At 38.5% G+C, this 26442-nt stretch overlaps 1 protein-coding gene across 5 annotated transcripts in view; it reads left to right on the top strand.

The window, feature by feature from the left end:
• The window catches only part of fhit (fragile histidine triad diadenosine triphosphatase), a 371924-nt gene that overhangs the window by 251989 nt on the left and 93493 nt on the right, over positions 1-26442 (top strand). For 4 of the 5 annotated variants that reach the window (XM_077202667.1, XM_077202668.1, XM_077202672.1 and 1 more), the window contains 2 exons: positions 3945-3974; positions 23568-23636. In XM_077202667.1, the coding sequence (XP_077058782.1) occupies positions 3945-3974; positions 23568-23636 (99 nt within the window). The remainder of the gene's footprint in view (positions 1-3944; positions 3975-23567; positions 23637-26442) is intronic. The other variant, XM_077202671.1, reaches the window with a different exon arrangement.

Genomic DNA, 26442 nt, shown 5'->3' with positions numbered 1-26442 from the left:
GCATGCAGAGAGGAAGCGGCTTGCCCACAAGCTTTGTAAGCCTTGCCCGTAAGAGCGGACGAGAACTTACAGGCTTTAGAGGGGTGAACTTACAGGCTTACAGGCTTCTCCAGGAAGCGCCCGCTGTTGGGCATAACTGCATCGCAACGGCCCGCTCCACCGGAGGGTTAGCCTTGTAACCCTTCACCGCTCCCCCATCAAGGGTAGTGAGGGGGGAGGAGCCACTCAGGCGGTTTCTGGCAGAGAAAGGTGCCATCCATGCCCTTGTAAGCTCCTCATGCACTTCAGGAAAGAAAGGAACCGGGGCGGCGGACTGAGAACCAGTACGGCCTGCCCCGATATACCAATCATCCAACCGAGACGGCTCGGGACACGGTGGAGGGTTCCACACGAGCCCTACCACCTCGGCGGCCTTTTTCAGCATAGCTGATATTTCTGGATCTGGCTCGGGCAACACTGGTCTCCCGGAGGGAGGCAGTGCAGCCGTGTCGTCATCTCCAGAGTTCAGCTCCCCCTCCGATGCTGCAATTGACATAGTATCCCCTGGAGGGGCCCCAAATGACACGGCTGGCCTGTCCATTACAGAGGGACCAGCGGGATCAATGGGGAGCTCCACCGGTTGCGGTGCGAAAGAGGAGTGAGGGACCCCCGGGGCCTGGCCGGGCGGATTACCCCTCACTGTGATCCTCAGATCACCCAGCTTCGACGGCACCCCAGTCTTTCTCTGGGAAGGTAACCCAGAGGAAGAACAAGGGCGGGGCCCAGAGGTGGGGACTGCACCAACGCTTTTGTCGAAGGCGAGTCTAGATCTCAACACCGAGATGGCCATGTTCCCGCAGTGAGAACATGACTCATCCACGAAAGCTGCCTCGGCATGCTGTAAGCCCAAACATGCGACACAACTTTCGTGACCGTCAGAGGGGGATAGCGCCAGACCGAACCTAGAAACGCACGGATGGAATGGCATCTTGAAAAAGACGCACTCACACCCGTGTTGCTCTTTTAGGAAATGGGACTGTCACCATTGCCGGAGCACACAGGGAATGACCCTGGCAAACACTGAATAGTCTTTCAACCAACAGTGAAGCGCTCACTTCTCGCCCTCTAACCAACCGTCAACACACAAACAAACAATAGAAATTTGATGCTCTTAAAACAGCAGTTGAGAGCTGAGAAGCTCGCGATCACCGCTGCACCACGCTGTAGAACACCAACACTGGAGAGGTCTTCCCGCAAGAACACCGACACACTCGCTCGTTGAATACAACAGCACTCTTCAGAGACATCAAAGACGAACGGCTCCGAAGCGAAAGGCAACTAGTGCGTGCATCCACTTCCGTATTTATACCCGCGCCGCGGGGGCGGAGTGTGTGATGCAAATCACGCACGCCAAATTCCATTGGCTCGTTAAATAGTAATCGAAGATGATAGGCTCTCTAGCGCGATCCCATTTCAGTCGACCGTCGTCTACGTCTGACGTTATCGACTGAAAGGGAACACTAAACAAATATATAAACTTTTTACACAAAAAAAGCAATGGGGGATATCACATAATTTGCCATGTAGAAAATGTTTAAAAGGTGAAATTTTCACTTGCATTTCATATAATGCAAAAATGTTTTCCACTATAAATTCTTAATATTCAACAATATTATTGATCTGACTGCATTGACACCATTGTATGAGAACTGAACTGAGCTGGATGATGACATCCATGGTTTCTCCAGAGCGGCTGTATAGATAAATGAACTAAATTATTATTATTTCTTTTACAACAGAAATGAATCAACACTGAACTTACTTAAACTGGACAATGACACTATTTCCTTCTAAATCTGCTGTACATCCGAAAAACAACTTTGTTGCATTATTTTCCTGTTATCACTGACTACGTTTACATGCAGCCAATTTTCGGGTTATGGTCGGGTTAAGGTCACTATTCGGGTTTCTGAATCATGAGGAATAACCCGTTTACATGCGTGAGCAGAGAGAGTTACACCTGTATACATGGAATTGCAATATCCCGATGTAAACGGCGACGCACGGTTAGCGTCTGGACGTACGGACAACCTTAAGACGCAATATGCATCATTTCCGAATTTTTCTTCCTGTATCCAAAGACAACAACAACAGCAGCAGCACGCGGATAATGAATAGTTCGGGGCAGATAGCGATTGCCTTTGTTTGGGCTTTGGTGCTGGTACTGACCTCGCTCCAAATGTATGCTGTGCTGCGTCTCGCCATGTTTACTTCCGGTATACTACACGCAGGTTTTTGTATGCGCAGAGAAGTTCCTCTACTCAAAAGACCAAGACTCCTTGCTAATAGAACATGCGCAGAACACAAATTATTATGGGGATATTCCGATACGCGTTTACATGACCAAAAATTCGGGTTAGAAAAGGGGTACCTCAGGTATCATATCCGGGTTTTTAAAGGGCCTATATGCAACTTTTTCCCCAAAATAAACGAAACAATAGCCTTTTTTGTACCATTTATGACTCAAACATCTCCTGTTGAGCATACTGACACCTTGTCCGCTCACAGTTGGTGCACCTATAAGCCTGTATCCTATTTTTCCTATTTTCTGTCGGGTCGGATTTTTCCCGCGCTGTCTGAGGATGTGACGTCATGCGCGTTCATGTTAAACGTTTCAGATCACTCTGCCACCACCGCTAGTCAGCAAGTAGCCTACACTCGCAAGCAGTGCAATGGATTTTGCGAATACACAGAAGAGACCCAGGACAACTCTGACACCAACAGTAACTCCACAGAAGACTAAAAAAGTTAAACCCCTGACAAGTGGCCGAAAAAGATCGAAGATTGAGAGCGACCGGCACCGAGCAAGAACTAGAGTGAACATCGGCTTCGCATTTGAGCCTTGGAGGGAGCTCAGATCTGTGTTGGGAATACGAAATGACCCAGAAATGGCTTTTTTTCTTCTGAAAAGGTAACACGCAGTGGTTAAATTGGGCCGGGGCTCTCCGGGGCTCAGCCCCGCCACATAAGCCTGCCCGTTTGCAGTCAGTTGAAATTATGTCACATAAAATTTGATGAAAGTGATGCTTTTGAAAACATGTTTCTGACAATAAATGAAAGATTTTTGAAATGGCATGTCTATTTTGTCTTGGCGGAGATGAGAACAATCGGAACACGGCCGTATTCTTGTTCAGCTTCTTAATCTCGTTGTCAGTCGACTATGATTGCGCACCGCTCGCGCACTCGATGTATACATTTTTTGTGTAGTTTGTCAGCTACGTGTTTCCTAGAGAACACAAGAGAACATAAGGGAACACTTATCTCAAACAATATATGTATTTGACTGTTCTTACTTCTGTAAACATAATGTTGACCTCCTTGCAGCAGATGACTTGAGAAGTGTGCACGTACGAGCACGCACGCTGCGAGAGCGAGCAGAAAGGAAGAGCAGTTCTGTTTTTTGGCCACAGGTGTCAGTCGCGAGTTTAAAATTCAGAAAAACGCATATAGCCCCTTTAAAATCCGGGATGTGAGCATATTCGTGTTTTTGCCGGTGTTTACATGGCCGTGCGTGACCGGGTTATTGCTAATATACCGGTTTTGAACGGGTTATTTGCTGCATGTAAACGTAGTCACTGTAAAGCTGCTTTGAAACAATCTGTATTGTAAAAAACGATATAAAAATAAAGGTGACTTGACTTTAATTCTACAGTATACATTTATAATGAAATAATTATTTAATTATTATTTAAACAAAATTATTTAAAACATATTTTAAGTTTCTATTTGCTTTAACAGACCCAAAGGGGTGGAGAAAAAAAAGAAAGAAAAAAAAGAATTAGGCACTTTGACATTCACATGGTCACGTGAAAGTGCAGCGATTCATTTGAAATTAAAATGCTGCTGAATTATTGACAGAGGTATTCCTGAATTCCCAACTAATTATCTTCTTCTGTTCCCAATAGGACGGACCTGAGGCAGGACAGACGGTGAAGGTAGGGTCTTAATAAGCGCTCCCTCTAAATTTATCATGAGGCTTCTGTGACACTTATCTTGTATTAAATAATAATTGTATTTCATTTACAGTCCTAAACCCTTTGAGCATGTCAATTATGCATGTGTCTGGCTTAAAATGCTTTGTCCATATCTTGTGGGCATAGTGACACTGACTTGCTTTGAGACGGCTGACTGCACATTCTGAAAGTTTTTGGTTTCTCTGACTTTGCCCAAAGCTGTGCTAGCGGCCACTGGTGAAGAGAAGGGATTTCATCTGGATTTCCTTGCTCTTTGCTCTTTCTGGCTATTCCTAAGAAATTGCAGCTGATGTGTCTAAATTATTTGCATTTATTGTAACATTTATTTGGGATACAGTTTTATTTTAGTATAATTAATAGGGCTGGTCCGAATACCATTTTTTGAGCTTCGAAGCTTCCGTAGTAATCAACATTGAATGTTTGAAGCTTCGGAGGGAAATAAAAAATAATAATAAACGAGGCTCAAACATCCATTTCGTAACAGACATGCGTGTTTATTTGAGCACTTACGTCAATGAAGCAATACAATAATGCCTGTAAAGCATTGAAATAAATATTAGTAAATAATGGTTACTTAAATAATATTATAAAGTTTTTTTTTTATTTTTTATTCGTTTTATATTTCCACACAAAGACGCATGATATAGCCTAAGCCTACCGCTCTGCGCTTTGAGAGGGATCAGGGATTTGGGACACGAGCAGGAAAGAGACCATCTCTTTTCTAATGTTTTCTATTTGTTGTAAAAGAGTGAATTTTATCTTCCTCAGTGTCAAGACATTTAGGCTATGTTGATGATTTTGCACTGCCAGAGAAATCCAAACTAAAATTACATGTGTGTGTGAAACGGGCTTTACAAATAAATGCGATGTGCCTTTCCAAGTCTAATAACAAGCACAAGCTGTGTTAAAAATAATTTGAAATGCAAGTAAAACGTTAGGCTACCTGTCCTATCGCGTTTTTTTTCTACTTTAGGCTACCACAGTAAAGAATGTGAATATAATAGGCCTAATTAAAAGCAAAACAAAGGAAGAAACATTTATAATCCTCTGCAAAAATGGGTGAGATGTGAGTGAAGATTTGGGAAAAGAAACAAGAGATTCCATGTCCAGGGGAATAACTGATTGAATATTGTTAAATACTGGTAATCGGGAGACCAGATCGCAAACCAGAATACAAAGCCGACAAAGCTTACATTTTTATGGGCACGACGCACAACTTTCTCATTCTTCATGAATCCAAATGTTTCCATGGCTGCGATGTAACATTTAATTGTTAACCTATTGTTTATTTTGTAAACAATGCTTTGTCCTTCACACATGTCATAATATTCATGTAAAACAGTTAAACAGCATTTTTGCGTACCTCCGCCGGTGCTACTCAGCCGCCGCGGTGGTGCGTTGTCAAGTTTACCTGGACAGCCCTAAACATTTTCCACATTCTATTTTCCACAATGTCAAAGCAACGCAGCTTAACCCAAAAACAAGCTGCAGTTGTGCGCTTTAGACCGAGAATACTCCAGGTAGAGGGAACACTTTAGTAGGCTAAGAATAAGCAAATATATTATATAACAAGGTTGGGTTTCTTCAACTGTCCATCCTAATAAAAATGGCTAAGCTAAGATAATTGTAAAAAAGAGTATTGTATTTCAGCAGATTTTATAGTGTAAACATTTTCAAGCGCACATTTCAAGCACAACCGTTTCGAGGGGGATGCCAGGTGTGCGAATAAAAATTAATAATTCCCCCGAATATTCGAATCCAAAAATTGAAAATCGAATACCAACCCACCGAACGAATATTCAAATATTCGGGTCAAGCCCTAATAATTAATATAGTATTAGTTTTTGTTACTATATATATGTATATATAACACTTTTTTTTGCCCCCATTTTTCATGAGCTGAACTCAAAGATCTAAGACTTTTTCTATGTACACAAAAGGCCTATTTCTCTCAAATATTGTTCACAAATCTGTGTAAATTTGTGTTAGTGAGCACTTCTCCTTTCCCGAGATACTCCATCCATGTCACAGTCGTGGCATATCAAGATGCTGATTAGACAGCATGATTATTGCACAGGTGTGCCTTAGGCTGCCCACAATAAAAGGCCACTCTAAAATGTGCAGTTTTACTGTATTGGGGGGTCAGTATCCAGTCAGTATCTGGTTTGACCACCATTTGCCTCGCGCAGTGCAACACATCTCCTTCGCATAGAGTTGATGAGGTTGTTGATTGTGGCCTGTGGAATGTTGGTCCACTCCTCTTCAATGGCTGTGCGAAGTTGCTGGATATTGGCAGGATCTGGAACCTTATACGCCGATCCAGAGCATCCCAAACATGCTCAATGGGTGACATGTCCGGTGAGTATGCTGGCCATGCAAGAACTGGGATGTTTTCAGCTTCCAGGAACTGTGTACAGATCCTTGCAACATGGGGCCGTGCATTATCATGCTGCAACATGAGGTGATGGTCGTGGATGAATGACACTAGAATGGGCCTCAGAATCTTGTCACGGTATCTCTGTGCATTCAAAATGCCATCAATAAAATGCACCTGTGTTCGTTGTCCATAACATACGCCTGCCCATAGCATACGTCTGCCCATACCATAACCCCACCGGCACCATAGGCCACTCGATCCACAATGTTGACATCAGCAAACCGCTTACCCACATGACGCCATACATGCTGTCTGCCATCTGCCCTGTACAGTGAAAACTGGGATTCATCTGTGAAGAGAACACCTCTCCAAAGTGCCAGATGCCATCGAATGTGAGCATTTGCCCACTCAAGTCAGTTACGTTAAGTCAGGTCGAGACCCCTACGTGGACGACGAGCATGCAGATGAGCTTCCCTGAGACAGTTTCTGACAGTTTGTGCAGAAATTCTTTGGTTATGCAAACCGATTATTCCAGCAGCTGTCTGGGTGGCTGGTCTCAGACGATCTTGGAGGTGAAGATGCTGGATGTGGAGGTCCTGGGTTGGTGTGGTTACACGTGGTCTGCGGTTGTGAGGCCTGTTGGATGTACTGCCAAATTCTCTGAAACGCCTTTGGAGACGACTAATGGTAGAGAAATGGACATTCAATTCACGGGCAACAGCTCTGGTGGGAATTCTTGCAGTCAGCATGACAATTTCACACTCCCTCAAAACTTGTGACATCTGTGGCAATGTATTGTGTGCTAAAACTGCACATTTTAGAGTGGTATTTTATTGTGGCAGCCTAAGGCACACCTGTGCAATAATCATGCTGTCTAATCAGCATCTTGATATGCCACACCTGTGAGGTGGATGGATTATCTCGGCAAAGGATAAGTGCTCACTAACGCAGATTTAGGCAGATTTGTAAACAATATTTGAGAGAAATAGGCCTTTTGTGTATATAGAAAAAGTCTTCGATATTTGAGTTCAGCTCATGAAAAATGGGGGCAAAAACAAAAGTGTTGCGTTTATAATTTTGTTCAGTGTATATATTTTAAAAGTTGTAGTATTTTTTTTTTTATTGCAACCAAGGCTCATTGAAAAAAAAAAAAAAGACTATGGCAACATTTTTGGAAAATGATCACGGCATTCTGTAATTGAAATGTCCAGTGAGTGACCCTAAAAGGTTAATGCTCTTGAGTTTGAAAATAGCATACTGCCTACACTAAACCCTTAACATACCAGATAGAGTTAACAAAAGCAAATGTGCTGAAACATCCATACCCTTTTAGCTTTTTCTGCAAGATCTCTTTTATAATGACTCGTGCTTCACGAAACCTGTGCACTCTGCATCACCGGGCAGGTGCTGTACCGGGAGTTATTGAGCACGTTTACTACATCAGAAAATGTGATGCAAACGTAAAAATCTAACAGTTTACAAACGTAATATGGTAATTTACATGTAGTATGGTAAAAGTATTTTGAGGTAGGCTAATCATAATTTTGTCATAAAAGTTGTTGGTGTTTTACTGCCTCTAGTGTTCATTTCAGCTGGAAACTGCAGTGATTTATATGTATTGGCACCTTTTTGGAGTTATGCAAAAATGTTGCCACATGCAGGTTTTTCGAATGAGCAAGTTTCTTTTTCTTTTTAATGTTTGTGTAGTTTTATATTTAGTTTTTAGTTTATTTAGTGAGAAATGTTGCCCTAGCAACTAGCTGAAATATAGTTGATGTTTATTTTTCTTTAAGTGATGATTTTTTTTATTTTTTTTTAGGGGTTTAGTGTTATAACCCCTGTTGTGAACATTTAACAGAATAACACAGAAACAAACTTTAAAGGTTTTTTAGTTCTCAGCTGGTTTTACTCCAGGACACAGATTTGATGTTGGACGTAAACATATTTTCACTTGCCTCACTGTTTTAATTGATCCAGCTATCCAGCCGCTAAACACTTCCACAATATATTCCACGGAGATGCGATTTATGAAGTTTATTCATGAAAAGTGTGAAACTACAAAGAAGAGAAAATACACAAGCATGAATTTCAAAAAATAGATAAATCATCTAAATGAGCACTCTCAAACACACAAGGCAAATAACCAACAACAATACAGTTGTATATCAACAGCATAGATTAATATTTTGTTAACTTAAGTAGAAAAAAGTAACAAACATGCTGAATTAAATGCTACATTACAGTACAGAGCACAGCAATAAAGTACTCATAATGCTCACTAAACAGTCACTTACAGATATTGCATTTCATAGGCAATATGAAGCTGGATGTCTGCAACCACATGGAGCACCTTGCACAACTCAAGCACTAAAGAAATATGGTCTACTTCCTCTTTTAAACAGTAAACCATTGGAAAACTAAGGAAAACTCAAAAATAAGTATCAAAATAAAAGTCCTTGTTTAATGTCCAGCACAATATATATATATATATATATATTTATATATATATATATATATATATATATATATATATATAATGTTATATACTATAATATGATACTAATGCAATTATCTAATCAACCAATCACATGGCAGTTGCGTCAATGCATTTAGGGGTATGGTCCTGGTCAAGACAATCTCCTGAACCCCAAACTGAATGTCAGAATGGGAAAGAATTTAAGCAACTTTGAGCGTGGCATGGTTGTTGGTGCCAGACGGGCCGGTCTGAGTATTTCACAATCTGCTCAGTTACTGGGATTTTCACACACAACCATTTCTAGGGTTTACAAAGAACCTCGTTACAACCGAGGTATGCAGCAAAGCATTTGTGAAGCCACAATACGCACAACCTTGAGGCGGATGGGCTAGAACAGCAGAAGTCCCCACGGGGTACCACACATCTCCACTACAAATAGGAAAAAGAGGGTAAAATTTGCAAGAGCTCACCAAAATTGGACAGTTGAAGACAGGAAAAACGTTGCCTGGTCTGATGAGTCTCGATTTCTGTGGAGACATTCAGATGGTAGAGTCAGAATTTGGCGTAAACAGAATGAGAATATGGATCATTCATTCAATTCCTTGTTACCACTGTGCAGGCTGGTGGTGCTGGTGTAATGGTGTGGGGATGTTTTCTTGGCACACTTTAGGCCACTTAGTGCCAATTGGGCATCGTTTAAATGCCACAGCCTACCTGAGCATTGTTTCTGACCATGTCCATCCCTTTATGGCCACCATGTACCCATCCTCTGAAGCTCAAATCATTTCAAATTGGTTTCTTGAACATGACAATGAGTTCACTGTACTAAAATGGCCCCCACAGTCACCAGATCTCAACCCAATAGAGCATCTTTGGGATGTGGTGGAACGGGAGCTTCGTGCCCTGGATGTGCATCCCACAAATCTCCATCAACTGCAAGATACTATCCTATCAATATGGGCCAACATTTCTAAAGAATGCTTTCAGCACCTTGTTGAATCAATGCCATGTATAATTAAAGCAGTTCTGAAGGCGAAAGGGGTCAAACACAGTATTAGTATGGTGTTCCTAATAGTCCTTTAGGTGAGTGTGTAATATATATATATATATATATATATATATATATATATATATATATTTTTTTTTTATTTTTTTTATTTTTTATTTATATTTATATACTATAATGTGCTTCAAATAAAATAAATATAAACTTCTACTTCCTCAACTTAACCTGTCTCTCTAATTTTTACATTTTATATTACATATATAAATTCCAACATCAAATTGACTTTTACGTTCAATATAAAGTTGCAATAAATCAAGTCAATATGACAAGGCCTTTTCAACTCATATCCTTCCATAATCTGACATTTTTGCAGAGTACAGTATTCAACAATAAAAAATGTAGGAAGGGACTTTTTTTTTTGTTGGGCTGAAAAGGATAGTGATTACACTTTGAGGATCAACGATATTACAAAGACAGCTTTTTTTAATTAATATTACACACTGATGAATCATACACATTTATTAAGAACAAAACAAATGACAACAACCTTTATCTGTGCCCACACAACCCAAGCAGCTCAGTCTGTGATTTTGAGTTATTTTTGTGGCCTTTCCACATTTGCTGTATTACTTTGTGCATATTATCTAATTGAATACATCAGTTAAATTTTTTCATGTCTGAAGTCATATTTAATTGCATGTGGTAAGGCATATTAATTATGCATTTATAGCAGCTTCCATGAGAGCAGCTTGCCTGTGGCCGGAGGTGTGGAGCTGTATTAAATTATTTTTATTTAATTATTAAATTGTTAATTATGTTAATTGTGGTGGGATTGGTCTGAATTCCAATCCCTCCTGACATAATTCCAATGCATATTGTTGGATTCTGAAACATGAGCAACCCGTTCTACTTTGGACAATGGAACATGCTACTTTTAGCAAATAAATTAGCTTAAAAATGACAATCAAAGAAATAAAAATAAAAGTCGCTCCACTGTTATAAACACCTCTTTCAATTTTCTTTTTTTCTTTCTTTTAAAAAAAATGTAGTCACTTTAATCACAACTAAAACTGGCTTTTCATTTGAGTGTTATTATAGAGGTTTGAAGAGGTCTTAAAATAAACAAGTGGCATGTTTTCCTCATTCGCAGCGCCAGCTCTTCAGAAAATTAAAGAGCTGTTAGAATTTCGCCTACTTAACAAGCAGATTTAAGTCAATATCATAGCATTTCCCTGATAGGCATCCATTTAAAAGCGCAGGCTTGTATTTACGCTGATATTCATCAGTATTTGATATGTCTGTGAGCTCAGTGATGGGAGGTCAAGTTTTGTGGAACGAGAATGTGACTGAAGGCTATTATCACAGCCTCTATAATCTGCTTTCATTACAGACTGAAAGTTAAAGCTTTTATTTACATGAGGACAGATATGCAGCTGACCCCCAGAAAAGCCTCTTCAGATGCCTACTGGTGTGGATTTCTTTTGAACTTTGGGAGGGAGGATAACACTGCTTGTGAGTCCTAGCAAATGATTGTAGCCTTAATCGTAGCCTCAAAAAGGTCCATTGTCTGCTGTCAGTAGTGTAGCGATGTATGAAGCACATCTCACAAAAGATGATCTCACAAAACAACTTTCAAATATGTTGTTGATCAACGCGGCGTAATTGCATGACCAACGGAACCTGATGCGAAGACTGTTTTGGAAGTATCTTGCCCTCACATGAAATTCCTGATTGTGTGGATTCCTACTGAAATTACTGTATTTCACTAGCAAACATTTTTTACAATTGTAATTGTAATTTACCTCCAAGTCTTTCAAAAGTTATTTGACTTTCTTTCTTCTATTAAAAATAAAAATATGTATTCAGTGTCTGAACTGACAGTTCTCACACAGTGAAAGTGGCTTAATATGACTCTTGGATAATAGTACCTATTTTTTAAGCAATTTTTTTTTATAAATTTGGTAACGCTTTACAATAATGTTTTGTTAGTTTATTTAAACTTTCATGCATTTAATAAAGCACTTATTATTCTTAGTTAATGTTATTTTCATTTACTGATATACATTATTAACATCAAAAGTTGTGTCTGTTCATGTTATGGACCTGGGCTAAAATGAACTAACAATGAACATTAGCAATGGACATTACCAAAGATGTTTCTTGATGCATTAACTTATGTTAACTATTGTTAACCTCATTGTAAATTGTTACCATACAATCTATTCACTATTGCGTGAAGAAAAATAAACTTTAAAATTGTTACTCAACCGAGTGTATGCATATAGATTCTTTACAATTAATTGTAATTGGATTGTAAGTCATATCTTTTACTTACCCACCTTGAAGGTGTTTTTGGTGTTTCGTGTACAGCCTTAAACTGGTTTAAATCTTATTTTACTGACCATTGCCAGTTCATTTCTGTGGGTGGTCAGAGGTCTGAGATTAGTTTGTACTCACTGGTGTTCCTCAGGGCTGAGTATTAGGCCCTTTTCTCTTTAATATCTTTTTATCACCGCTTGGGCATCTTTTTGATCTCCATTTAGCCTAACCCTGGCTAAGATCGATATGTGACAGATATTTTTCTTCCTGTGTGTAACGAGGTTCGTTGTTATGGGAAGAAGGAAGTGGGAACCGGCGAACAATCAAAGACTTTTAATACTCAAAATAAAAGAAATACAAAAACAAAAGTATCCGCCAGCAGCCCCTCGCGGACGACTGCAGGCTACACAAAAGAGAAACAAAACGCAACATAAAATCAGGCCTGTTCCTCTCTCGCTCTCCCCTGTCGTCGCTCCTCCTTTTATGCTTCCGCTCCACCGTTAAAGATACAAGACTAGTGCGTCGCGCAGGTGTCACTCATCAGTAATCACGCCACCGGCCTCGTCCTGCTCTCTCACGGCCCTCTGCCTCGTCCTGCTCGCCACACTGTGCTCCTATCCTTTGGAATTCCCTTCCTCCTGGACTTAGGGAACCTCAGACTTATGGTATTATGGTATCATATCTCAAATTAAGACACATTATTTTAGATTAGCGTTTGCTTGTTGACTTTTGCTCTTTCATTTTATTGCTTGGGTTTTTATTGCCTTTTTCCATTCATGCATTGTTTATCTTGAATGCAGCACTTTGAGGAGCTGCTTTGTATGTCACTATATAAAATAACGTTTATTGTTATTATCATCTTAATTAGAGTGTCATGTATTAATTGATTTTGCTGTGTATTCTTTAAGAAACTAATTATGAATAAGTTATTTCAGGGGGAATTTTTTTTTACAGGAAAGGGAAACAGCAACAACCTGCTAATTACATGTCCTAGTGTAGGTCTCCTCACTCACCCACATTTATCTGTGGCAAATTGGCATGACTGAAGTCATTATATTGGTTTACTCAAGGTCACATGACTCATCAGGACGGGTTTGTGTAAATAGAATTAGCTACACACTGAGACCCTTGAGACTCAGTAGACATTCCCTCAGAATTAACAGGTTCAACTGAGCATGCAGTTGTCGGTAGTGACTATTAGAGTAAACTATATTGTATTTTATTTTATTGGAAACACTTTACAATAAGGTTCATTAGTTAACATTAGTTAACTACATTAGTTAGCATGAACTAATAATGAACTGCACTTATACAGCATGTATTAATCTTTGTTAATGTTAATTTCAACATTTACTAATACTTTATTAAAATCTTGTTAACATTAGTTGTTGCCCTGTGAACTAACATGAACAAACAATGAACTGCTTTATTTTTATTAACTAACATCAACAAAGATGAACAAATACAGTAACAAATGTATTGCTTATTGTTAGTTCATGTACATGTTCATGTACATTATCTAATGTTAACTAATGAACCTTATTGTGAAACGTTGCCATTTTATTTTATACATTTTAAAATTGATTTTCCATAGGAGAAACAATTTGCAATACAATTCTGAATTCCATTGGCTTGGAAAGGCTGTATAAACCAACAAAAAAAGTGAATAAAAGAGCAAAAACAGAAAAAAAAGATGTTGGGCAGCACCATAAATATTCACTAGTGCTTAATGGATAGGTTTGGAAGCTGTTGGTCGTACTGTCTATTTGTTGGTGTTGTTAATGGTGCTTTTTCCCCTACGTCTCATCTCCCTCATGCTCATTAGCCCCACACAGCACGCTGGGAACATCAATCCTCCCCAGCAGAGAAAAACAGCATCGCTGTCATTCGATTAATGGCAATGCTCGAGTTCCAGCCCGCTGCCAAAGACCCGTTCTAAATCACCACTTCTGCCCACAACGGCATTACAGAATGGAATTCAGGTTCGTCCGTTTGGCCGAGGTTTCCAGAGCTCTTGCTTAGTTAAGATTACCTGTAACAGTTGATATGGGATAAAGGCGGTTAATTCGAAGCAGATAGTCAGGATTTTAATTCAGCACAGAGGCCAGCTGCCATCTTGCCTGACCAGTTTCTAAATCATGTATAAAATAAGCATCATGAATTATTGATTGCCCCAAAGTCTCACAGTCAGGACAGTTTACAGAGGCTGATTTGATATGCTTTAAAAAATGCCCCCAAATAGAGCTTGTGTAAAATGGTGAAAATGATTGCAAGTTGTCCCCGTGGAGACTCTTTTAATCTTTATTTTTATTTGCCAACTTAATAGTTCGAGCTATTTTTCAGCCTGTGTGTGCTCACAAAAAGATGGTGTAGATTGTCAATACAGAAGTGGTAAAAAAAAAAAAAAAAAAAAAAAAAAAAAAAAAATTTGATTTCAGATTTTCCTTTTTTCAGATGGATGTGAAATAATTTGTAATTTGTCTTTATTAATTTAATACATAGCTGCTGAATACAAATCTAATTTATTTATTATTATTATTATTTTAATGTTACTTATCTCAAACATTTGAATAGTAAATCACAGTTTCCAAAATGTTAAAGAGCAAAAACGGTTTTGAATATTGATGATAATAATAAGAAAAATGTTTCATGAGCAGCACATCAGGATATTAGAATGATTTATGAAGGATCATAAGACACTGAAGACTGGAGTAATGATTATGAAAATTCAGTTTTGCATCACAGGAATAAATTCAAATTTAAACATACTAAAATAGAACAAAAGTTATTTTAAATTGTAATAATATTCCACAATATTAAGATTACTGTTAAAAGTGAAAGAGTAGCCTAGTTTCAGTGTAAATAAACACTGCAGGAATAAAGGAAACTGCATACTGTGTCCTATTTTATTTTTTTTTGGATTGGATTATGGGCAATATAGTGTTAAGCGAGTTGTACAACAGTTATTCACTATAAATCATCATGCATTATGGGTATAAAACAGTGAACTAGAGGCTATAGTGAATAAAATTGTTCTTTAAAATTCCGACACCCTATATAACAGACTATATTGGTAGTACTTAGTAATATCGGACACAGCTCAAGTAAGTCCTTATCAAAAGCACAGTGCATATATGCGGTCGCACAAAAGGGACAGAAACCCACAGTATGGCAAAAATGTTTTCAGTGTTCTGAAACCGACTAGTGCACTTTCCATAATTTATAAACTAATTTCAAACATGGAGTTACTCTAAATTAGAACCCTGCCTAGTTCTTTTATGAAAACAGATTATCGCTTGCATATAGCGCATCTGCTATGCTAAAGCATTGGGTCCATTTATCACTCACGTTATTGCAATCAGGTGCTCGGTGCCGGGAGTACAAGGAGGACAAAAAAATGGATCTATGATTGAATAAAGGAGCAGCACTCTATAGAAAAGAATACATTTTACTAACCTCTCTGCCTGGAGCTATATGAAGACAGAAGACAGATCTAAGTATTCATATGCTGAAATTGGGTTTCCGTATACTCTATCTAGCAGAAAACTGGGGAGTGACTTAGGAATTCAGTCATTTGTCTTGCTTTGGATGATTATTTTTTTCGCCTGCACTGCGTTATGGTTCGGAGTTAAAAACTCCTGAGCATATTCATCATTACCAGCATAACTGAGTTGTGTTTGGACTATTCTAAACAACGGCTTGCCATTTGTGATGGATTTAGAACTTGTTCAATCATCATTTGTAAGTGAGGACATCCATGTTCTGAGGATTTCAGGTTTAGAAGCTTTATCAGCTCTTCTCTTAGTATAGGTCCATTATGATGTTCAAGACCAACAGACAGTTCCGAGACTATTTTTGACCAACCGTGCTGGTTATTTGCTGAGAGATGATACAGGTTGTGTTTCTGTTATTATCATTATCTTTTTTTTTTATCCGATCATGAGAAAACATGTCCACAAAATGTATCCCACTGTATGATTGTGGCTCAGTACACTCACCTAACCAGAGGTCTTGTTGTTATTGCATTTACAACGTTCAAATAGCCACTCTCCCACAGCCTTAGCAAATGCAGGCCTTTTAGCAAATGGTTTCTGAGACATACAGTATGCTGGCCAGCATGAAAAAAAAGAGGAAAAAGAAAAAATTAATGTAAGAACAGAATGTTGGCTGCTCTTAGGTTGCTCTTTGCATTCACACTGTCCATGAGTTTAAACTTGGATCAATTAAATATATATATTTATTTGTATGATTATACTGGTCAGATTAACTTTGCAAGCTCATGTTAACTTATTCTACGAACCCTACCACTAGTACTCAACTAATACTCTGAGAGTCAGTTGGCATACAGCTGCAACGTTACTTATAGTAAACAGCATGTCTAAAGTGGACCATTAAAGTATTACCAAACGTTTGCCTCCTAAAACAAATGATTGGAGCCATACTAACTCACTCACTCAGTCACTCACTCTCTCACTCACTCACTCACTCAATCATTCACTCAGTTGGACAGTCAATCACTCACCCACTCAAACAGTCACTCACTCCCTCACTCAGTCATTCACTCAGTCAATTACTCACTCATTCAGTCAGTCAGTCGCACTCAGTCAGTCAGTCAGTCAGTCAGTCAGTCACTCCCTCAGTCACTCACTAAGTTACTCAAACTCACACACACACACACACACACACACACACACACACACACACACACACACACACACACACACACACACACACACACACACACACACACACACACACACACACACACACACACACACACACTCACTCACAAACGTACTCACTCCCTCACTAAGTAAATCACTCACACACAATCACTCACTTAGTTACTCACTCCCTCAGTCAGTCACTCACTCACTCAGTTACTCAATCACTCACTCAATCAATCAATCAATCACTCAGTCACTCACTCACTCAATCGCTCACTCATTCACTCAGTCAGTCACTCAGTCAGTCAGTCACTCAGTCAATAAATCACTGTCACTCACTCAGTCAATCACTTACTCAGTCACGCACTCACTCATTCAATCGGTCAGTCAATCACTCACTCACTCAATCACTCACTCACTCAATCACTCAGTCAATTACTCACTCAATCACTCACTCACTCAAACACTTTTTCACGCACTCTGTCACTTACTTCGTCACTCACTCACTCAGTCACTCACTCCATCACTCACTCAGTCACTCAGTCACTCACTCACTCACTCACTCAGTCACTCACTCAGTCATTTACTCAGTCAATAACTCACTTACTCTTTCAGTCGGTCGGTCAATCACTCACTCAGTCACTCAGTGAGTTAGTCACTTAGTCACTCACTTATTCAGTCACTCAGTCACTCAATCACTCACTCAGTCACTCAGTAAGTCACTCAATCACTCACTCAGTCACTCAATCGCTCACTGGTCACTCAGTCAGTCACTCACTCAGTCAATCAATCACTCAGTCACTCACTTACTTAGTCAATCACTTACTCAGTCACGCAATCACTCATGCACTCACTCACTCAATCACTCACTCATTCAGTCGGTCAGTCAATCACTCACTCAATCACTCACTCACTTACTCAGTCACTCACTCAGTCACTCAATGAGTCACTCAATCACTCACTCATTCAGTCACTCAATCACTCAATCAATCAATCAATCAACCAATCACTTAGTCACTCACTCAATCACTCACTCAGTAAGTCACTCAGTCACTCACTCATTCACTCACTCAGTCACTCAATCGCTCACTGTTCACTCAGTCAGTCACTCACTCACTCAGTCAATCAATCACTCAGTCACTCACTTACTTAGTCAATCACTTACTCATTCACGCAATCACTCATGCACTCACTCACTCACTCACTCATTCAGTCGGTCAGTCAATTACTCACTCACTCAATCACTCACTCACTCAATCACTCACTCAGTTACTCACAAACACACACACACACACACACACACACATAAACACAACTCAAACTTACTCACTCCCTCACTAAGTAAATCGCTCACACGCACACAATCACTCACTCAGTTACTCACTCCCTCATTCAGTCACTCACTCACTCAGTCACTCAATCACTCAATCAATCAATCAATCAACCAATCACTTAGTCACTCACTCAATCACTCACTCAGTAAGTCACTCAGTCACTCACTCATTCACTCACTCACTCAGTCACTCAATCGCTCACTGTTCACTCAGTCAGTCACTCACTCACTCAGTCAATCAATCACTCAGTCACTCACTTACTTAGTCAATCTCTTACTCATTCACGCAATCACTCATGCACTCACTCACTCACTCACTCACTCATTCAGTCGGTCAGTCAATTACTCACTCACTCAATCACTCACTCACTCAATCACTCACTCAGTTACTCACAAACACACACACACACACACATAAACACAACTCAAACTTACTCACTCCCTCACTAAGTAAATCGCTCACATGCACACAATCACTCACTCAGTTACTCACTCCCTCATTCAGTCACTCACTCACTCACTCACTCACTCATTCACTCAATCACTCAATCACTCACTCAATCAAACAATCACTCAGTCACTCACTCACTCAATCAGTCGGTCACTCAGTCACTTACTCACTCATTCACTCACTCAGTCACTCAATCGCTCACTCGTTCACTCACTCAGTCACTCACTCAGTCAATAAATCACTGTCACTCACTTACTCAGGCAATCACTTACTCAGTCACGCACTCACTCATTCACTCATTCAGTCGGTCACTCAATCACTCACTCAATCAAACAATCACTCAGTCACTCACTCACTCAATCAGTCAGTCACTCAGTCACTTACTCACTCATTCACTCACTCAGTCACTCAATCGCTCACTCGTTGACTCAGTCAGTCACTCACTCAGTCAATAAATCACTGTCACTCACTTACTCAGGCAATCACTTACTCAGTCACGCACTCACTCATTCACTCATTCAGTCGGTCAGTCAATCACTCACTCACTCCCTCACTCAATCACTCAGTCAATCACTCACTCAGTCAAACACTTGTTCACACACTCTGTCACTTCGTCACTCACTTACTTAGTCAATCACTTACTCATTCACGCAATCACTCATGCACTCACTCACTCACTAACTCATTCAGTCGGTCAGTCAATTACTCACTCACTCAATCACTCACTCACTTACTCAGTCACTCACTCACTCAGTTACTCACAAACACACACACACACACACACACACACATAAACACAACTCAAACTTACTCACTCCCTCACTAAGTAAATCGCTCACACGCACACAATCACTTACTTAGTCAATCACTTACTCAGTCACGCCCTCACTCATGCACTCACTCACTTATTCAGCCGGTCAGTCAATCACTCACTCACTCACTCACACACACACTCAATCACTCACTCACTCACTCAGTCATTTACTCAGTCACTCACTCAGTTACTCACTGAGTCAATCACTCACTCAATCACTGACTCACTCAGTCAATCATATAGTAAATTCGAAGATATCATCATTTTGAGGTGATATGTGTGTCAAAAGTAAATAATAATACATTATACATTTTGAGCCAATGTAATGCCAGTGGATGACTCAGGGAAAGATGTCTGTTCCTCTAATAGGTAGTTTGGGCTGTGAGCCTCCATTGCTTTTGACCACCTATGTCTTAATTGGAGGCCAGCTGTTGGTGACAAAATGCATTTGTCTACATGTCTGACTGAATTTAACCTAAACAATATAAATAGCAGTGCAGCCATTTTGCACATTTGTTCATCGTCAAAATCTAATTAAAAGACATCTGTATTAATTAGAAGAGCAGGCACTTTACAAACCTTTTACTTCAGTAGAAGTTTGTTGTAGCTTTAGATATTTTTTTTCTCTCATTGTGGAAATCAAGTTTATAAGGTTGGTTGAAATCTAAATTAACAATTGTATAAGTTGTGAGATGATAAACACTTCAGAAACTGATACTACAGTGTGATAAACCTGATGATTAAAAATATATGTTTGAGTTTATTTGCTCAGCTTCCAACCATCATAATACTACTTTTTACCGTGTACTTCTTATGAATAAAGAATGTTTTTATTTCTCAGCCATGCAGAAGCAATACAATTTGAGACTGTGCTATTGTGAACATGAACAGCTAATGTGTGCTGTTAGGCATTTTCACAGTACGCTATATATTGGCATGCAGAATGTGTTCTCTGTGAGTGCTGTGGAGAGATATACACATTAGCTAGAAGTTAGCTGTTACTATATTATGTAGTTTAGCACAGCTGGATTGCTATATACTATACAATTTTATGGAATTTACAGTACTGCAGCATTTAAAGGGGATTTAGTTAACTCAAACACATATCATTCCAAAACCAAGTTTTTTTTATATTGTTTTTATTATTTTTCTTTTTGAATATTTTAAGATTTGTCTGCATTGTTTTATATAGGCTAATGAAAGTGAATGGGAACTGGAGTCTTTATTCAAGTCATACGGTAGCTTTGTGTGTGGAACAGACTGAAACAATGAGTTGATTCAAGAGCTGCAGCAGAAGGGAAGAGTTTCTGTTATATTTATTTCACACATAGCTTTCATATGCTGTATACAAAACAACACATGCATTATAATGATTTTAGTTTTTCCTCATTCACTTTCATTATAGTGGCCTAGGTAGAATCTTAAAAACCAAACTGTTTTGTGATCCACCAAAAAAGTCACATGCATTTTAGAATGACGTGCAAGTAAGTAAATTATGACAGATTTAAAATGTTGTCCTTTAATATGTCTGTTACTTTTATTTGAGTGCTTAAACACTTGATAAAAATAGTCTAATAAAATAATGTTCAGGGTAATCCACATTCTTTATCATGTATTATGAGTAACAATGAACAATGAACAAACACCCGTCCGTATTTCTCTGCACCTTGTCACGTTGCTCTTAAAATCAACCATTTTATCCTTCCAATTTTTCTGCACTATTCAGTTGGCGGCCCTTTGCCACTCGCTCTGGTCTACTGAGCTTTCCTTCTCCATCCTAAGCGGCCCTCTAAAAAGTCCTCTTGATGAAATGGCTTTGTGCGCTGTGTTTCTCCATACTTTCCTCAAGGTAGATGAGTTTAATAATGCAGACATTATGCAAATGCACTCATTAAATAGAAAATGCGTTGCAACAAAGCAGATGCCTCCAAACATGTTATCTTGTTTGTAACATTTATAAATACTTATTCGCCAAGCCTGAGCTGTTTATCACAACAGACTAATGAAAAATGAATTAAAAAGCACTGTAATTAGGTTATTACACCCTGGTAGAGTTCAGCATGGTGTGAAAAGCTCCAAAAAGTTGACGGTTTGGACGGCAGATGATAATATTTCTTGTTTATCTTTGGTTTTTGATTAATGTTGGGCTAAATATAGGTTCTTGCTGATTAGACAAAACAATCAGAATAGGCTTTGTCGTAAAATCATGTTCGTTTAAACTTTACATGCCTTATTTCAAGGAGACACCAATCACATCGGTACCTCATCTACTCTGTACCTGCTCTTTTACTTTTCCAGGTTTTTATGTATGCTGTCCACATTATACTGTCATGTCGCTTGTCTTCATGCAGAAAGCTCTGAGACATTAATAGCGAATGATCACACATTACAAAACTACTGGGGGAGGATCGTGACAGGCCTCCATTTTACTGTCTTGATGTGTGACTGATTTTTTTTAATACATTTAAATATATTTTACAGAGAATTTCAAAGAACAGTGACAGTTTTACATCTCTTTTTGTATCTCTTTTCCCCCCACCTTTTGTTAAGCTTTCAACTAGAAATTCCAAAGAAACTTGAACTGTTCCATTTTTGCTCATCAAATGTAACATTTAAAAACAGGTCAAACATATGGATAATTTATATCCATATTATTCACTAGGGTGAAAGTGAAAGAGATCAGAAATAGTATTTTTTTAGGTTCTTCTAATGGACAAGTGGTTTAACTAAAATAATTGTAAAAAAAATACAAATTCGTACATCTACAATACACGCGAGAATACACATCTTTGTAATATTTTTTTAAATTAATTATAAATGTAAAAACTTCATTAATATCACGTTTTTGGAAAGTTTCACCAAATCCTTAACCAAGCTCATCTGATAATTTAACCCTTTCCAGCCACCACCACTGTTTTTGATCATTTTCACCAAAGTTTCATGGCACCCAGAATATTTTGGTGTATGAATATCTGAACATGCAATAAATCAAAAGAAAGAACCGACCCTCTGCTTTAAAAAAACAAAAAAACAAAAAAACATCCAGGTCAAATTCAGAATGATGATCAAAACACAGATGGGGTAGATCGAGTCCATGAACCCCCCCAAAGCTTCACAGTCCTGTCGCTCATCCTAGGTCGAGGTTTCATTCTGTTACATTAGGCAGAATTCTTTATTTATATAATGTTGATGATCGCATTACTTTACATATGCAAATGCTTACATATGCTATCACCTGTTTCTGCTTCTTCTTCACATTTCTTTTGATCAGGAGACTCAGTACTCTATCAGAAGATGTGTCATAGCGCCCCCTACCATATAACAGTGAAAACACAGGAAGCCAGAAAATTCCGTCAATGGCGGGGAAGCGTTTTCTCACAAATTATGGAATTTTTTTGTCAATGGCAGGGCAAGAGTTAAGAGTTGACCTTGACATAGAATGTCTGCAGGGGTCCTTTCCTTTCTATGATGTAATTTCTTTCTATGATATAATCACTTGACTTTGTTGGTTATACCACATGACTTTGCTAAATAAATAAATGATTTAAAAAAATGTGTTATGTCATTGCTCTAGATAATGCACCTAGCCCTCCAAACCAAAATGATATGAATAATAATGAATAATAATGTGCAAACAAATTGGGGATTGAAAAGACTGCAAATATGTTGGGCTGGCACTGTATACACAATAGCTAATGTTTTGTTCATTAAAACAGAGCATGTTCTACTGGGACTCAAATTACGTTGCTAATGTGCACCCAAGGAAAGCACAATTCTGCAAACTAACTGTGCAGATGGCCCAGTTTGTGACAGCATATTGCAGAATGGAATTCACTGAGGACATCTGACAAAGTCAATTTAAGTTTTAAAATCCTAAACAAAGTAGTCTTGGAGGTTTACGGATGCACGCTTGGTGGAATTTACAGTAACTCTTGCATGATTTAAGAGAAGTTAACAGTGAAAAGCTGCCAGAAGACTGTGTTGTAATGAAGGAAGTGATATGGAGGGTGGTTGAGTGTACCTGTCCTTACTTTCTCTGACAGTGACCTCAGCTTTGCTGAATGAACAAGTTTTTCGATTAACCACCACTTGTTTCGTCTTGTAATCACAGCATGTCCATGTCCACGTGCTTCCGAGAAAGGCAGGAGACTTCGAGAAGAATGACAGCATCTATGATGAGGTGAGGTTTAACTGTCTTACATGTTCCAGTTCATGTATTACATATTGTCACATACATTCTGTCAGTACATGGAACTACGTACTGTCATCATGCAAGTACAATTTACATCTAATTTAGTACTTAAGTTCTTAAAGCGATAGCTCACCACAAAATTAAAATTATGTAATTCCAAACCTGTATGCATTTCTTTCTTTCTTTTAACAAAAAGTAAGTTATTTTGATGAATATTTAAAAATTTTAACAATGAAAGTCAGTAGGTTTCCATCCAAAGTTGTGAATTTGAGTTGGGTGCAAAAGTGGAATATCGCATCCATCCATCCATCCATCCATCCATCCATCCATCCATCCATCCATCCATCCATCCATCCATCCATCCATCCATCCATCCATCCATCCATCCATCCATCCATCCATCCATCCATCCATCCATCCATCCATCCATCCATCCATCCATCCAGATGTGAATAATATGACTTAAATTAGGCTATATAAATATCTATCTGTATTTTTAAAAGTATATTAGAGTCATATTAATATAATGCAATCAATTTTAATCTTTCCGAGTGTTTTATTTCTTGTATATTTTATATTGAAGTATGTTCTTTCTAATGCTAGCCTGAATATCAGCAGGTTCATATGAATATTCCATTCAACCCATTTATGAGCCTTGTTTTTTTTTTTATTCCCAAAAGCACTTGGAGAGAAATGAAGGGCTTCATCAACAGTGGTTGACCAGTGCATGATAAATTAGCTTGTTTTTAATTTGCATGTGGTCATGAGGGTTATTGTTGAGTTTTGCTGTTTATATTTTCGGTGTCCTGCACGGCAAATGAGAGAGCTGTTTTTGCCTTTCTATAAATAATGACCGAGGGCTGCCCCCCCTTACCTTATACTGTTAAATGTTTTATAAGTTAAACTAGGCGCATTTACTCTCTCATAAAACCAATTTAAGAGGCGACAGGGCTTTAGCGTCCCACTGCGACTGAAGATTACTGAAGAAATGTTTTTCAAGCAGATACTTGCTATATGCTTTATGCTGTAGTATTGTAACTGGCAGGAGAGTGGGAGTGTCACATATCAAGCCAAACGTTTTTTGTGGAAATTTCATTTTGCACTGGTGTGTGATAAAAGTAAATACTGTACATGAGCTAATCATCTAGTGCAGGACAGTTTCTCTGGCTATTTATGGAGGAAACCAGTCAAGAACATGTCCGGCTCATATCTCATGACAAAATCAAAGGAATGAACACATTATTTTTTGCTCCAAGAATTTTTTAATTATTATTATTATTTTTATTTTTTTTGTATTGTGACATTGTTTTCATCACACATTTGGGGCACGTTTCCCTCCAAATTTGCATTATTGAAAAATATCACGTTGTCATAAACATAATTTAAAAAACAACAACAACAACGATATGTATTAATTGTAAAGTAATTGTGATATCATGATAGTAATGATTTAGATGCACAGCTTTTATGTCCTTCTGATTTAAATTCACACACACACACACACACACACACACACACACACACACACACACACACACACACACACACACACACACACACACACACACACACACACACACACACACACACACACACACACACACACACACAGATATTTTTTTACTGAAATAGAGAAAATTGCTAATTAGAGCATTGAAAATAATAGGAATTACAAGGAAGAAAATGAACGTAAAGCATCTGGACATTTCATGTAAATTTAAGAGGGATTTTTTGCAGGTGTCATTATTTTTATGAAATGGCTTTGTGTGTCATTCAATCGTTGGTTGGTTGGTTGGTTGGTTGGTTGGTTGGTTCATTCATGCTTTGCTTTGCTCAGTGTATTTTTGAGATAAAGTCGGCAAGAAATGGAAGTAGTGATAGTCTTGCACTATTAGGTCATATATCAGAGTGAAACAGCTTCTCAAACAAGAACAAATATAGGCCAGGACTTGATTTTGTCCATTGGGAATTGATTGGATAGTTGGATGGTTGTGGTTTGCTATTGGTCGATCTCATTTGAGTGACAGGTTGTCCCGCCCTCACGCCAGTAAGCACGTCAATTAGAGAAGAGAAGAGATGTCGTTGCAAGAGATGAGGGGAAGTTATTTTCACTAAAGATTATGAGGGCATGATTTTTTTTTTATAAGGATGTGCATTGATAAAGAGTAAATATGGACTAAATGGAACATATATTAAAAAAGTGAAGAAGAAAAAAGATGTGATGTAGATGTAATGCTGTCTTCATGCTATATTCAACCAATATGCTGAAAAAAGTAGTCAATTAAGTTAACATGACTGATTAATCCTAGGGAAAAAAGTTTTTCTGCTAAACTGCTTTTAGATTCCTTTTATTACCATGTGCAATATAAGTCATACATTACCCTGCATACAAAAACAAAATGGAGGTTTATAGTAATGTTTTAACAAAATATTGCAGCTGTAGTATAGAAAAGATTTTAATACATTTATAGACAACCTCATACAGAATTTGTGAGAGTACATTTTTTAAAGACACTACAGCCTTCAGCGTAACAGAAATGTTGTGAAAGTGAATACATAAAAAAAAGTCATAATATGTATTGAGAAAACAATAGGAAAAAAAAAATTGAAATAGTACAAATTAAATGAAACAAACTGAACAGAAAAACACTAAACCCTGATATCCGCACATGGGATTGACCCCAATTGAACATTTGTTTATTTAGGGCATCAGTTTTCCTTCACTGAGTTTACTGTACTATACATATTAATCATACAGTAGACAACACAGTAGGACCAACATGACAAAATCTTG

This window comes from Siphateles boraxobius, unplaced genomic scaffold (assembly GCF_051911475.1).
Source record: "Siphateles boraxobius isolate OS27281-9 unplaced genomic scaffold, OSU_SipBor_1 5, whole genome shotgun sequence".
Lineage (NCBI taxonomy): Eukaryota > Metazoa > Chordata > Actinopteri > Cypriniformes > Leuciscidae > Siphateles > Siphateles boraxobius.
The sequence above is the reverse complement of the archived record's forward strand: the minus strand, read 5'-3'. Positions and strand labels throughout refer to the sequence as shown.